This window comes from Zonotrichia albicollis, chromosome 5 (genome assembly GCF_047830755.1).
Source record: "Zonotrichia albicollis isolate bZonAlb1 chromosome 5, bZonAlb1.hap1, whole genome shotgun sequence".
In the NCBI taxonomy this organism is placed as follows: domain Eukaryota; kingdom Metazoa; phylum Chordata; class Aves; order Passeriformes; family Passerellidae; genus Zonotrichia; species Zonotrichia albicollis.
In genome coordinates, this window is record NC_133823.1 from 45,243,043 (window position 1) to 45,257,213 (window position 14,171).

The 14,171-nt window shown below is 45.2% G+C and overlaps 2 protein-coding genes across 4 annotated transcripts in view; one reads left to right on the forward strand and one right to left on the reverse strand.

The window, feature by feature from the left end:
- On the reverse strand, positions 1–10,509 carry LOC141729178 (uncharacterized). The gene is made up of 2 exons (XM_074541552.1): positions 10,096–10,509; positions 1–4,440 (listed from the first exon to the last, which is right to left on the reverse strand). Exon 2 carries the CDS (start codon positions 3,119–3,121, stop codon positions 875–877), a length of 2,247 nt encoding a protein of 748 aa, XP_074397653.1. The 5' UTR covers positions 3,122–4,440; positions 10,096–10,509; the 3' UTR covers positions 1–874.
- Positions 10,336–14,171, forward strand: part of GNPDA2 (glucosamine-6-phosphate deaminase 2) — an 11,018-nt gene continuing 7,182 nt past the window's right edge. Inside the window, exons 1-6 of one of the 3 annotated variants that reach the window (XM_074541557.1) lie at positions 10,336–10,496; positions 11,890–12,057; positions 12,368–12,465; positions 12,933–13,115; positions 13,427–13,611; positions 13,705–13,879. In XM_074541557.1, coding sequence (XP_074397658.1) covers positions 11,930–12,057; positions 12,368–12,465; positions 12,933–13,115; positions 13,427–13,611; positions 13,705–13,879 — 769 coding nt within the window. In that variant the 5' untranslated portion in view covers positions 10,336–10,496; positions 11,890–11,929. Of the gene's footprint in view, positions 10,497–10,559; positions 10,866–11,889; positions 12,058–12,367; positions 12,466–12,932; positions 13,116–13,426; positions 13,880–14,171 lie in introns of those variants that run through there. The other 2 variants (XM_074541555.1, XM_074541554.1) reach the window with 2 other exon arrangements.

Genomic DNA, 14,171 nt, shown 5'->3' on the forward strand with positions numbered 1-14,171 from the left:
AGGAGAACATATGTGGCCCGAAGTTTAGAGTCCGACTAGCTGAGGGCGAAAGGCCGACGCCCCTCTGCAATTCCTGGCCAGCACCCTTCGGCGTCTGATGGCCTCGGGCTGTGCTGGCTGCGGACTGGCGTACACCGCTGGTATAGGAGAGAAACGGAGCTGACCATTTCCCGGGGGTTAAACATCGGTTTATTCAAGGTGATGCCGGATCCAAACACCGGGAAACCAACCGGGAAAAAGTTTTTTTTCATAGGGGGTGAAAACAGGATTATAAAGGAGGGGGGTGGGTACAGGTGGAGCCAATCGGGAAAGGTGAGGGGATGAACTTCACAGAACTGACACTCCATGGAGACCAATAATCAAAAGGTAAAGGAGGTGTCCTGGGACCCCAGCCAACCACCATCTCCAGAGAGGAGAAGGTTCTCGAAACCTGGGAGGAGGAAGGGAGTGATTGACTGGACAGGGAGGAAACAACTTTCACTTATAAGGGAAACCAGGGGAGGAGCAATTACATATCGGCAACTATGAATAGCGGTTACTATAGCAACTTAGCTGACAGGCTAGCACTGGCGGGAAAAACTGGGGGAACGAACCCATTTTACACATAATAGGGGAGAACAATACATAAATTGGGGGAATAACACAAGAAACTTAACAACACACTACCACATCTCCCCGTTTTTTACCAAATAAAAATTAAAATGAAGAGAAAAATCCAAATTAAGCTTAGAATGCAGGAACTCGCGGCTGGTCATGACAAGTGTCTTTGTCTTCTGAACATTGCAAGGGACAGTGGCACTCGGCGCAGTCAGTTTTCTCCGGACTAGCTTGCAAATTAGGAGGATGAAAATCAAAAGTGAGTTGGGGAAATGTACTAAAAGACAAAAAGTGAACAGTTAAACGCAAAATACTTAAACAGATGGTTCTGCCCCAAATAATAAATCCAGTTCGGGAGAAGAAGAAGAAATGGGGGAGGGAGGTTGGGATTAATAAACCAGAGGTAGTTCAGTGACGAGAGGGGTAGGAGCAGCAGTCTCAGCATTGGGGAGGAAGTAAACATCTGAGGAAACTGATGGTGTTTGGGAGGGTTTTCTCCGTCGCCGCGAGCACGCCTGAACCTGTGACTCAGCTTCCTTCTGCATCCTCTGCTTCGGGATGAGGGGCCTGACCCATTTGGATGGTCTTTTTCCTCTGTCCTCTTCCTATCTTGCTTCATAGGGCACTGGGGCAACCAATACCCCACTTTGCCACAGAGGTGGCAGGGGTGAGCTGCCGTCATCCTTCTCCCGGATCCCGGTGTCATTGGTCTGGTGGCGGTGGCAGCTTTGGCGTCTGTGTCTTCTGACGTCGGATACTCTGCGAAGGCTACGGAGGCTCTTTTGGGGCACGCTTTCGGGTCTTGTAGAGGAACCGTCTTGGCACACACTTCAATCATCATTTCTACTGTAGGTTGGGGGTTTCGAGGGAGAGATCGGATAGCCCGCCTGCACGCTGTGTTGGCATTGTAATAAGCCATCTGCCTAAGCATCTCCTCTCTCTCCCTTTCTCCTGGACCCTGCGCTTCAACAAACCGGTAGAGTCTTTCTATAAATTCTAGGTAAGGTTCCTGTGTGCTCTGTCTTATTTCTTCTTCTTCTAGCTGGGAGGTGATAGTAGCTAGCTTATAAAAGGCACGCTCTGCAGCTTTCCCTGTTTCCCTGAGTTGTTCTGTGAACAACGCCTTTGCCTGAGCTGCCCCACTCGCCCACTGCCCGGTGCCTACAAGATGGTCCTCAGAAATTGCCAAGCCCTCGGTGTCATGAGATGTGGAGGGGTTCTCCCAAAGCGTTGGGAGAACCTCTACAATCTGCCTCCTCCATTCTCCCGCCCAGACCCTAAATTCAACGGGTCTCAAAAGACTGGAGAAAAGAGCTCTCAGGTCCGCAGGCACCAGATTTCCCTGTGAGACCACCGGTCGAAGGAGCCCTCGGAAATATTCTGATTCCCGGGAGTGGTCACTCTGAGCTTTGCACAGTTCTATTATCTGGGCCTGGGCTATAGGCACCCACTGTGCCTGTGTATTCCCCCTTTCGCCTAGGTGGTAGGTTACCAGAGCGGCTTCTAACAGGGGAGCTTGCTCCGGTTTCCGGCTTCCCCCCCCCCCCCCCGAACACAAAGTGTGAGAGCTGGGGGGGGTGGCGTGGGAACTGAAACTGGAGGAGGTTGAGGCGGGGTTTGGCGATGACGCAAGGCAAGGGAGTGGGCGCGGCAAACTACCCTTCTCGGCCCCCTGGGCGGCTTTCGGAGGCGGAGGGATAAACGAAAATGGAGCAGGGGGGGAGGGAATGGGGGGCTGCACCGAGGGAGGGGTTTGAGGAGGAGCTGACGGTGGGACGGAGTGCTGAGAAGTGAGCGGGACGGAGGGACGGTATGAGAGAGGAGTAACTGGGCAAGGAGTGTGGTCAGGGTGAAGGAAGGGGTTGGTGCTTGGGAGGAACAGGTTAGCGGAAGAAGAAGGAGCTCTGGCGGCAGAGACCGCGTGGTCCCCGCCATCTTGGACAGTAAAGGAGCTACTTTGTGGAATTTCATTACTAAGCGGAACAAACGTAGGGGTTGAAACTGGGGACTTGGGAACTGGGGTAGAGGGTGAGGATGGAGGAACTTGGGCAGGGCTCCTCGGACGGGGAGGCTGAGCAGGTCGAGAGGGAGCAGGGGCAGAATGGTTTCCCTGCTTTTTGATGGCCTTTAAAATCCCTTTCGAGGGCTCCTGCCTGTGTGAAGAGGGAGAGGGCTGGGGGGTAAGGATGCGGGAACCGGGAGAACTGGGGAACAAACTCGAAGAAGAAAGATCCTTTCTTGAACTCCCGGCTGGGCGCAGCGAAGTTAATACTTTGCTTGCCCAGTATGCCACGTTAGACAACCGGGGTTCCCCAGCGTTAACCTGTTGGTCTAATTTGGCCACAACGGCTGCCCAAAAACGCAGCTCTTTTGCAACTTCTGGGGAAACTTCGGGGAAATGTGAGAATACCCATCTAATCAACACTATCAACTCTTTCTTGGGGGTAGTAAAACCTCTTCCAAGTACCAAACCCTTAACTACAAAAAAAACTCCTTTTTGGGTTTTGCTCTGACCCACACCCATGATCGTGGGGGGTGTAGCGGCCCCGCCGTGGCAAACCGCGCGGAAAAGCCGCCCCGCGCTGAAAGAGCCCGCCGCAACCACTCAGCGCCGCGCCAAGAGCCCCGCTGCTGGGCCCGGCGCCACCGTGCAGGGACACCGCAGGCGCGAAAGGCGGCAGACGGCAGTCCCCCGCGTAGAGCTCCCAGGGAAAATTAAAAAGGCAGGGGAGGAACCGAGTCCGGGGTTCACCTAATCAAAGAGCGTTGCAAACGAAAAGTTCAGGCGGATTAGTCCACTGACACTGGAGGTAGTCTGACGGCTAGTAGATTTAAAGTCCAGTCCGCGGGGTACGGTGAAGGCCCCGCCTGGGCGCCATCTGCACAGGAGAACATATGTGGCCCGAAGTTTAGAGTCCAACTAGCTGAGGGCGAAAGGCCGACGCCCCTCTGCAATTCCTGGCCAGCACCCTTCGGCGTCTGATGGCCTCGGGCTGTGCTGGCTGCGGACTGGCGTACACCGCTGGTATAGGAGAGGAACGGAGCTGACCATTTCCCGGGGGTTAAACATCGGTTTATTCAAGGTGATGCTGGATCCAAACACCGGGAAACCAACCGGGAAAAAGTTTTTTTCATAGGGGGTGAAAACAGGATTATAAAGGAGGGGGGTGGGTACAGGCGGAGCCAATCGGGAAAGGTGAGGGGATGAACTTCACAGAACTGACACTCCATGGAGACCAATAATCAAAAGGTAAAGGAGGTGTCCTGGGACCCCAGCCAACTACCATCTCCAGAGAGGAGAAGGTTCTCGAAACCTGGGAGGAGGAAGGGAGTGATTGACTGGACAGGGAGGAAACAACTTTCACTTATAAGGGAAACCAGGGGAGGAGCAATTACATATCGGCAACTATGAATAGCGGTTACTATAGCAACTTAGCTGACAGGCTAGCACTGGCGGGAAAAACTGGGGGAACGAACCCATTTTACACATAATAGGGGAGAACAATACATAAATTGGGGGAATAACACAAGAAACTTAACAACACACTACCACACATGGGTGTGAAAGAAATCAGCTGTAAAGAAAAAATGTATGAATCCCACTTTACTGGAGTCTTTCACATAGATATAGATACAAGTTTATTTATGTTTTCAAGGAGTCAGAAGGTGTTTCTGTGCGTTTGACGGCAGCTGTCGGAAGGCAGGCAGGCAGCGGCCAGAGCGAGCAGCCCCGGGAATTCCAGGGCTCTCTGGGCGCGGGCCGCTGCTGACACCTGGCGGCCACGCCGCGCCATCGCCCCGTGCCGGGCAGCCCCGGCTGGCACCCTGCCCGAACAGCGGCACCTGGGGAGTAAAAAAAGCTTAAAAAACCAAAGCCAAAGCTGATATTTGAAACATTTACTCAGTACACTGATTATAGGTCCATATTACATTTTTTGAATATGCTTTATTGTGGAAACTCAGCTACCAGGAATATTTCTCTGTCTGCTCTGGGGTGCCCTGACACCCAGGGGAGCACTGACTTTGACCCTCATTCATGGAGAAAGTTTCCTAGACTTCAAGATAGACTAGAATCCACAAAAGTGTGAAATAGATTATAGAGAGTAGTGTAGGTGTATGACTTGGTGAGAAATTTAAGTTTTGGGATTTTTAGTATGTTGTGGATGGAAGCAAGATGGAGGGCACAGGGTGTCATCCTGGGTTTCTTCTTCATGCTGCTTCTTCCTTCTTCTTCATGGGTTTGGGTGGCATTTTGTAATTGGGCAGAAAAATCCACATTGCAGGCTCTTTGGGATCATTTATTGGGTTAAAAAGGGGAAATAATCTAGGCGTTCTTTCTTAATTGCATAGTTTAGTCTTAAAAGACCTTGTAACAAGAGATTGTTAGCCATTTTGTGCACTGTTTTACTGATAAGAAATAATAAACACTTGAGTCCGAACATGAACTACCGTCTCAAGTGCCTTCAGTCCAGACCCAGAGAAACCCATAACTGGGACCACTACACTTTATAACTGATCTCTCCAAGCTTTTATTTTAAAAAAGATGCTAAAGACAAAGTCCATTGCACAAAAATGCAACAGTCTTAAATAGGATGCAACATTCTTTTCAAGTACTAAAAAAACACTTATTGACACTTACTAACTATTCTGGCTAACTTCCAGCATCTGTGAATACGTAGCATGAAACTTTAAATCCTGGTTTAGTTTTGCACAAACACGGTCAAATGAGAATATTTACACGACCACCAAGGACTCACAAAGTTTTTTGATACTCACAAATAACAGATATCCAGAAACATGCCTAAGTACTCAGGTGATTGGCATAGAATGGCCTGGCTGCAAATCAGGGAACCTATTTCCCATCTGCATGTCTGGAGTAGCATGGAGCATTAAACACATCCTGTGTATTGCTGTGCCCAGCCTAAACCGTGTACTCTGAAAGGAGCAGGCTTTTACAGCAGCTGAGAGCACTATCAGAAATTTCTCTCACCACCCCTGCATACATCAAGAATGCTCCACACTGCAGGGGCACAGCCAACCATCAATCAGTGCACCCATACCTGTGACACAGCTGGCACATCAGCAAAAGGGAAAGATCGGATCTGGAGGGAATGCAGCAGGCACCTCTCCCTGCTTGTTCTGGCAGAGAGACTTGTGGAGAAATAGCCTGGTACTTCAGCACACAGGAAAACAATCAGCATCAGGTCTCTCTACATGGCAAAATAAAGCAGTACCAAGTAGCAAACTCCCACACTAAGTCCCTACCCTCAGAACTGAAGAATCCACCAGCAAAAAGGTAACAGGGTGATCGTACAATAAATACTCTTCTCATCACCTCTACTGTTTTCTCTGTAGTAACCAACTCCTACATTCAGAACCAGCTGGTACTGACTGTTTTGGTACAGACTCCACCAGAATCCATGTAGGAAGCACCAACACATTGCAAGAACACAACCAGACAACAAAAGCATAGAGTATGGATCTGTTACTGTGCAGAGCTTCACATACTGACTCCAAGCCTTGCCTATGAAAATTAAGATGGTGCTAAGTATTAGCTAGGTGCTTCATTTGTGAATCTGCTGACACAGTCCTAGCATCACAGAATCTCATGTTTCCTATTTCACTGGAAAATTGTTTCCCTGGGCTGGTTGCATATAGCATAGCCCAAAAGACATCACATGCCATGTATGCCTTAGCTGATAGAAATGTGGTGAGATCTAACCAGTGAAGTTTTGAAGAAAGCTGTGACAAGTACAGGGATGTAATGCACATGTGAAACTATCTTCAGGCTTTGTGAGAACTAAGCAAAGCTGCCAAGTGGATTTGGTCCCCTCAGGCTTACGTCCAGAAGAGAAATGAAGTTAGCAGAAATTCAGTCTGTTTTAATGGCAGGAAAACAGCAGGCTATTGACCCTGTGGCATTAAATGAAGTACCAGGGGTAACAACCAACGTCTTTACATTCTTTCAGACTTCTGAAAATCAGGAAAAAAAAAATCTTCACTGCAGTTTTTCCCCTTCTCCCCACACAGTTACCACCCCCTAAAAAGCCTCAGCTGCTGTTATTCTGTATCCTTATGTTATTCTGTATCCTTATGCTTGATTGCACAGGCATTACACAGCAGAATTTTGGTGGGTTGACCCTGGCTGGACACCAGGCGCTGACCAAGCCACCCTATCACTCCCCTTCTAAGCAGGAGACGGTGGGAGAAAATAAGATGGACAAAATCCTCATGGATCAAGATAAAGGCTGTTCGATAAAAAAAAGGCTGTGCATGGAAGTAAATGAAAACACAAGATTTATTCTCTACTTCCCATTAGCAGGTGATGTCCTGCTATTTCCCAGGAAGCAGGGCTTCAGTGTGTCTACCAGTTGCTTTAGAAGACAGACAAATAACACATTTGTTAATAAAAAAATACCTGGCTCTCTCCTCCCCACACCCTTCCTTCTTCAGCCTTCTCTTAAATGTTGTATCTGAGCAGATATCTTATGTTATGGAATATCCTCTGGTGAGTGGATCAACTGTCCTGGCTGTGCCCCCTCCCAAGATCTTGCCCACCTCAGCCTCCTGGCCAGGGGGAATGCTGGAGAGACAGCATTGATGCTGTGGAGGGCTACTCAGCAGCAGCCAAAACACTGGGGTGTCACTGACATCCTTCTAGCTACTAATACAAAGCACAGCACCGTGAGAAATGGTAGGGAAAATTATCCCACCTCAGCCAGACTCAATAGAAGTGTTTCATTCAGAGTGAGTCTTTTTTTTTAAAGTGTTTTCAGCAATTACATATTTCTCAATCTCTATATTTAATGCCTTGGCAAGTATTTTCATTGCAACCTTTTTGTTTTGTTCTCCGAGTCCTTCCTACATGTCAACATCCATACGTGTCATTCTCCTTCACAGGTCCCAGCATTGTGCAGGATCCTTTGCTCTTCCAACTAAACCAGAGGGAATCTGAAGGAACAGAGCTATCTTGTTAAAAGTCTGGGTTCATCTGAAATTGAGGTGGTCCTTCTCAGGTAAAACTCAGTGTAGTTTGAGTACTACTGAAGTACATCCAGTTTAAATTCCTAGTTACTTAAACACAGGTTTTAAAAAAGAGATCTGATCATAGCAGATGTGTACAAATCAGATCACCAGGAGTAAATTAATTAATACTTAAAAGAAGGGGCCATTTAGAAAATAAAATTTTAAAAATCAAAGAAAGACTGTTTCCAAAACCAAAAGATATTTATAATAAATGTGAGACTTAGAAATCTCTAGTTTTGCTACTCAGTGAAACATAATAAGGAACTAAGATTTTTTTTAGCAACATCTTAATTAGTAATCGTAGCAACAACATTCACTGCATATAGAACATTTTTTATCTGCTACTAATTAGACAGGAGATTCTAAAGAATTACTTGGAAAATTATCCCCTAGGTATTAGCATACAAACAATGAGAGTAAGAATTGAATATGTTTACAAAAGACAGGGAATTTTGTCTATCTCATAGAAGCAGTTGATAGGATTGTGAAGGTTGCTAAAAGGCAACAGACAAGCTGCTGTTCCAAATTTAGGGGCAGTGGGAAAAAGGACAACTTCCACTGAGTGTGGAACAGTACATCATATATTCTCAGACCTCCTGGAGAACATGCAACAAGGGGGAGACTATTACATGAATTTTAAGAGTTCTTCTGTAGTGATGAAAAGAAAAAAAGAGAATTTTCGAGTTGTGGAAACCAACAGAGCTTTTGGGGGAGGGGTGAGATTTCAGCCTTGTAGGTACCTAGGTGTGTAGTAATACCAAAGAAATGTGTTAACTAGTCTGCTGTATGCAGAAGTAGTTTACCTCTGAGGTGTTACATATGGTCCACAGAGGTAAGAAAAAAAACAGAATTGAAATCTAGAGACAAACGTTATATTCTTACATAGAATCTGAAAATCACCTCCACTGCAAGTATACTCTGAAACTATGAGAGCAGCAGAGGCTCAGAGCGTCACTCAAGAAATGGTGCAAAACACTATTCTTTAGGACCTGGCAAAATTTCTGAGATAAAGACTTATCAGAAGAACATGCATGAATTAAAACTGTTTATATTAGAAAGTTAAATTCAAATGAAAGGCCAGTTTTGCAACAAAGGTATTTTTATTGATTGCCTGCTAAGCCCCAGAGATCTCAGAAAGACATATTTTCCCTCACAAGCTTGCAAACACTCCTTTCATGCCCTTGGCAAAGTATTTCTCAATACCTTGAAAGAGAAATAAAATTTCTCTTTCTAAACCTTGCTAGATAGGCTCATGGAATCACAGAATATACTGAGTTGGAAGGGACCTGCAAAGATGGGTCTTAAATGAATGACCTACATGGGGATCAAAGCCACATTAAAACCTTGGCATTATTAGCATCATGCTCTAACAACCTGAGCTAAACTCAAGTCTTGCCAAAAAAATGTATCATTATGCTCATGTATGACCGCAGATTTTTTTTTCAAATACACACTCCCCTTTATTAGCTTCCTGTTTTATCATTCAATCATTTTTTTCCTCAGACAATTATGCTCACACCCAATAAACAGATTTATCCTGGTCTTCTATTATGGTAAGGTCTCAGTGAAGCCTACAGGTATGCGCATACACATATATTGAGAATTATGTTGCTTGCTCACCCCCCACTCGTTTCCTCACTCCAGTTTGAAGCACCACCCTTTCAGACTATTAGCCCTTTCCACATATCAAGATCTATCTGTTATATTGCCTGCTTAATTACAGCTTAGCTAAGGCTGTGGAATTACTTGACTACTTTCAAAGCAAAAAGCAAGTCACAGAATTGTTAGGGTTGAAAGGGACCTCTGGAGATTATCTGGTCCAACTGCCCTGGACCCAACTGAGGCAAGGGTCACCTGGAGCAGGTGACACAGGAATGTGTCCAGGTGGGTTTTTCATCTCCAGAGACAGCAAACTCCATGACCTCCCTGGGCAGCCTGTTCCAGTGCTCTACCACTCTGCCACTCTAAAGTTCTTAATGTCAAGGTGTAACTTCTTGTTTTAGTTGATGCCTGTTACTCCTCATCCTATTGCTGGGCACTGCCAAAAAGGGTCTGGCAGCATCCTCTGACACCTGCCTTTGAGATATTTATTTATATTTACATGCAGATTCCTCCCAGTTTTCTCCTCTGCAGACTGAACAGGCCCAGCTCCTGCAGTCTCTCTGCATAAGAGATGATGAGACATCACCTTGTGGCCCCCACTGGGCCCTCTGCAGGAGCTCCTTGCCTTTCCTGCCCAGCGAGCCCAGCACTGCACACAGCACAAGATGCGGCCTCACCGGGGCTCAGTGGAGGGGCAGGATCACCCTCCCGGCTGTTGGCCACTGTTCCCCCAGGAATGCACCCCCACAGGAGTGCACCCTAGGATACCACTGCCTTTCCTGCCCGCAATGGCACCGCGGGTTATGGTCAGCTGTGATTCACCAAGACACTGATGCTTCACCACATTAATTTCTGTCAGTAACTACGTACGGCTTTTGCAGCTGCATCCCGCAAACATTTAGGCTACAGGGGAACCTTTTTTTCCATTAAGATCTCAATGTGCTCCGCAGCAGAGGGGCTGCGAGAGGAGCTCTCGAGAACAGCCGGGCTCCAGGCTGGAGCCCCCGGCATCTCCCGGGCCGCTGGACAGCGCTGGGCCGAGCGCTCCGTCCCGGACTCCCGCAGCGGCCCGGAAATGCCCACGGGGAAGGAGCCCATTTCCCGGCCCCGCCAGCCGCTTCCGGGTCGCGGGGCGGGTTCCGCTGGAGGCGGCGGGGCGGGAGCTGCGGGGCGGGCGGCGGTTCCCGTCCTCCTCCTCGTCCTCCTCCTCCTCCCCTCCTTCATCTCGTCTTGGTTCTGGTGTGGCTCGTGGCCGCCGCGGGCTGTCCCGGGTGAGCGGGGCCGGGCAGGGCGCGCCGTGGCCGGCCGGGGAAGGGGAGGCCGCGGGGGCCCGGGGCTGCTGTGCCGGCGGCGTTCCGGCTGCAGAGCTCTTCCTCTGCCAGTGTAGGTTTATCACCACTCCCTCCCCACTATCGACAAACAAAACCAAAAAAAGTGTCCTTAGCCGAAAATTCGCTGTGGTTCTGCTGCTGTCCCTGGGTCCCTGCTCTTGGGAGCATCCCCGTGTTCCCAGCGTAAAACTGCTGGGATTTTATGAAACCGGCCTAAAGCCGCGCAGTCTGTTCCTGCTGGCATGCTGTTCCTTCTCGGGAAGGTGTGCTAACTCCCGGGTGTGTGCGAATTGCGTTTCCTCGGCAAAGGTGAGTTTGACTTGTCACGGCTCAGCTGTCCAGGGAGATGGAGCAGCACAGGCAGCACACCGTGATCATCACTTTCTTCCTTCGTTAGTGGGACAAACATGGTTAAGTCCTTTAATTCATATTTGTTTTGAAATCAGCCGCTCATTTGAGGTCAGCTAAATTAGTGTGGTCTGTCACACCGGTGGCCCTGGGCTTCTGACAACTGTGTTGTGTTCTGGCTAATACTGAGCCCACCCAGACCTAGGAAGAGTAACGCATCCCAAACTGGGGAAAGAGCCTTAGTCTTCCTGGAGTAATTACCGGACTCTGTTGAGCAGAAATTCATGGAAAAATGAGTTTCACTTAAATGCAAGAGATGCTTGTATACTTCTTGCAACCAAGCTTGTTTTCTGGATATTCATCTTAAAAGTTGATACAATTGCACTCAAAGCCCTTTAAATTTATGTGGCAAAGAAAAAATGTGGTATTGTATTTTTTCCTGTGAATTGTAAACATTTCAAATATCGCTAATGCTTTTTAAGCTTTTTTTTTTTTGCAGATTAATAAACTTACTGAAGCATTATTAAGGAGCTAGAATGGGAGTGAAAGGAGCTTTAATAAGTTAGTCCCAGTTAGGTATTTTGATTATAGAAACATGGGATTACTCTGGGTCTTGTTTTTGAAGTTGTAGGCATTCAGCTGGTCATAAGAAACAGGAATTAATCTTGGTATATAAGTATTTCCTCTTTTCTGATGGCAGTGATGAAAATACTGATGTTCAAAATGGCTTGTTCTCATCTTGGTTTAGCTTTTTCCTGTTAATAGCTTTAAATTAGTCTGTGGATTTTATAAATATTTTAACTGTAATCTGTCATTTGGATTCTGTAGTTTTTCTCTTGATTGTCCAGCTTGAACTAGGTCTGCAAGAGTGTGGTATGCTAATGCAAGTCATTGGTATGGAAGATGATTTTTTTATCTCCTCTGTAATCTAAGAGTTTTGCAACTAACGTGGTGCTTATTTTTAAAACTTCAAAATTTTCTCCAGGTTTAAGTTTGTTTTATCATACAAGTTCTTCACTGCCATAATGAGGCTAGTAATTCTTGAAGATTATGATCAGGCTAGTGAATGGGCAGCCAAATACATCTGTAATCGTATTATCCAGTTCAAGCCAAGTCAAGGAAGATATTTCACCCTTGGTCTACCAACAGGCAAGTTTTATTCAATGTCATTGTAAATAACTGCGCCTGGAACAATGTATCACTGGTAGCAGATACAGTATTTAAAAGAACATAATATTCTATGGTAATAGAATATTTTTGGTAATATTCTAACTTTTTTATTATTAATTTGATTTCTCTGAAAAGTTGTGATAGTTTGAGAAACTGATAAATACTAAATGAAAAACAGCAGATTGCTTGTATGTTGAAAAGCACTGTAGCAAAATTTGACTGTGAAGACATTTAAATACACTGAAAATGTGCAGATACACAGAACAGTAGAAAAACTTTTATTTAACAGGAAGCACACCTTTGGGATGCTACAGAAAGCTGATAGAATATCACAAAAATGGAGATCTCTCTTTCAAATACGTAAAGACTTTCAACATGGATGAGTATGTAGGTAAGATGTGCTATTATTTGAGAACATACTGTACTGGGATTTTTTCCCTTATAAAAACTATTAAATATTTTGTCAAAGTACCAGATTAGTCTAGTATGTTTGTATTCCTATATTAGACTGGTGTCCCAGTATTTTTCTGTTCCTTTATCTACAAAAATACAATAATAAATATCAGGCTAAATCCAGTGTTTCTCAGTACTTCTGTAGAAATTATGTTGTCATGTAATATTGGGACTGCATTTCTGTTGAAGACTTGACACTCTGGGATAAGATGTATGTGGAGGGAATGTAAACCTGTTACCTTGTACGTGCCAACCTTTCTTCTCAATGTAGTTTCAAATCTTTATTTGAAAGATTTATTTGACTCAGGTTTGCTTTGCAAGCCCTACATCTGTTAGATACAGACTAGAATTAAAGCTGTTTGGTTAAATCTTTTCATATGGTAATCTCCCTGTAAATCATTTCAGGGCTTCCCAGAAATCATCCAGAGAGCTATCACTCCTATATGTGGAATAACTTCTTTAAGCATATTGACATAGATCCAAATAACGCTCATATCCTTGATGGGAATGCACCAGACTTACAGGCGGAATGTGATGCATTTGAAAAGAAAATTGAAGAAGCAGGGGGGATTGATCTGTTTGTTGGAGGTATGAGGAAATGCTCTATGGTTAGTTGCAATTCAAGCACATACACCAGTTCTTTAATTGCTATTTTCATAACTTGACTAAAACACAAATTTTTCAATTATTGTGTAAGAAAGTTCTGTCACTAACAAAGAATCAGTATAAATTTCAAAAGAGAATGGTTGGTGTCCAAGTTTCTAATGACTTAAGTAAGTTTTTATTGAAAATGGGGAAGCAAAAGGAAAGGATGAGCCCTTTTTTATTAATTTACAATGTTTGAGGATATGTGTTGACTCTCAGGTCTGGAATGATTTATTTTTTTTAACTTTGAAAAGGCATTGGTCCAGATGGCCACATTGCATTCAATGAACCCGGATCAAGTTTGTCTTCAAGAACAAGATTAAAGACTTTAGCAATGGACACCATTTTGGCAAATGCTAAATACTTTGATGGAGACTTATCTAAAGTACCAACTATGGCGCTAACAGTTGGTGTGGGTACAGTGATGGATGCTAGAGAAGTAAGAACTCATTTAGTTCTAGTTGCATGTGTGTTTTCAAGATTAGTTGGTATTGATACTGGGATTGAAAGTAAAGAGACCTTTGTTTTGCAGGTGATGATTCTTATAACAGGTGCACACAAGGCTTTTGCATTGTACAAAGCAATTGAAGAAGGAGTCAATCATATGTGGACAGTTTCTGCTTTCCAGCAACACCCTCGCACTATCTTTGTGTGTGATGAAGATGCTACTTTAGAACTAAGAGTTAAAACTGTGAAGTACTTTAAAGGTGAGCACTGAATCAGAGGTCACGTGTTTATGCAAAACCAACAGCTTTGAAATTATACTGATCTAAATCTGAGCCTTCCAACACTTTGCAGTTACTAATGTATAATGCTATATAGTCAAAATATAAATATTAACTTATTTCTTGTGTTTGGAAATTTGCCAGGAGGCATAACTTGTGCTACCTACATTCCAGACAATATACTTGGGAAGAGTATTTCCTTTGCTTCCAGTTTAAACAATAGTTTAGTAATCTTTAACTTTAAACAGCAGTAATCTGGTGTTCCAGAATACTG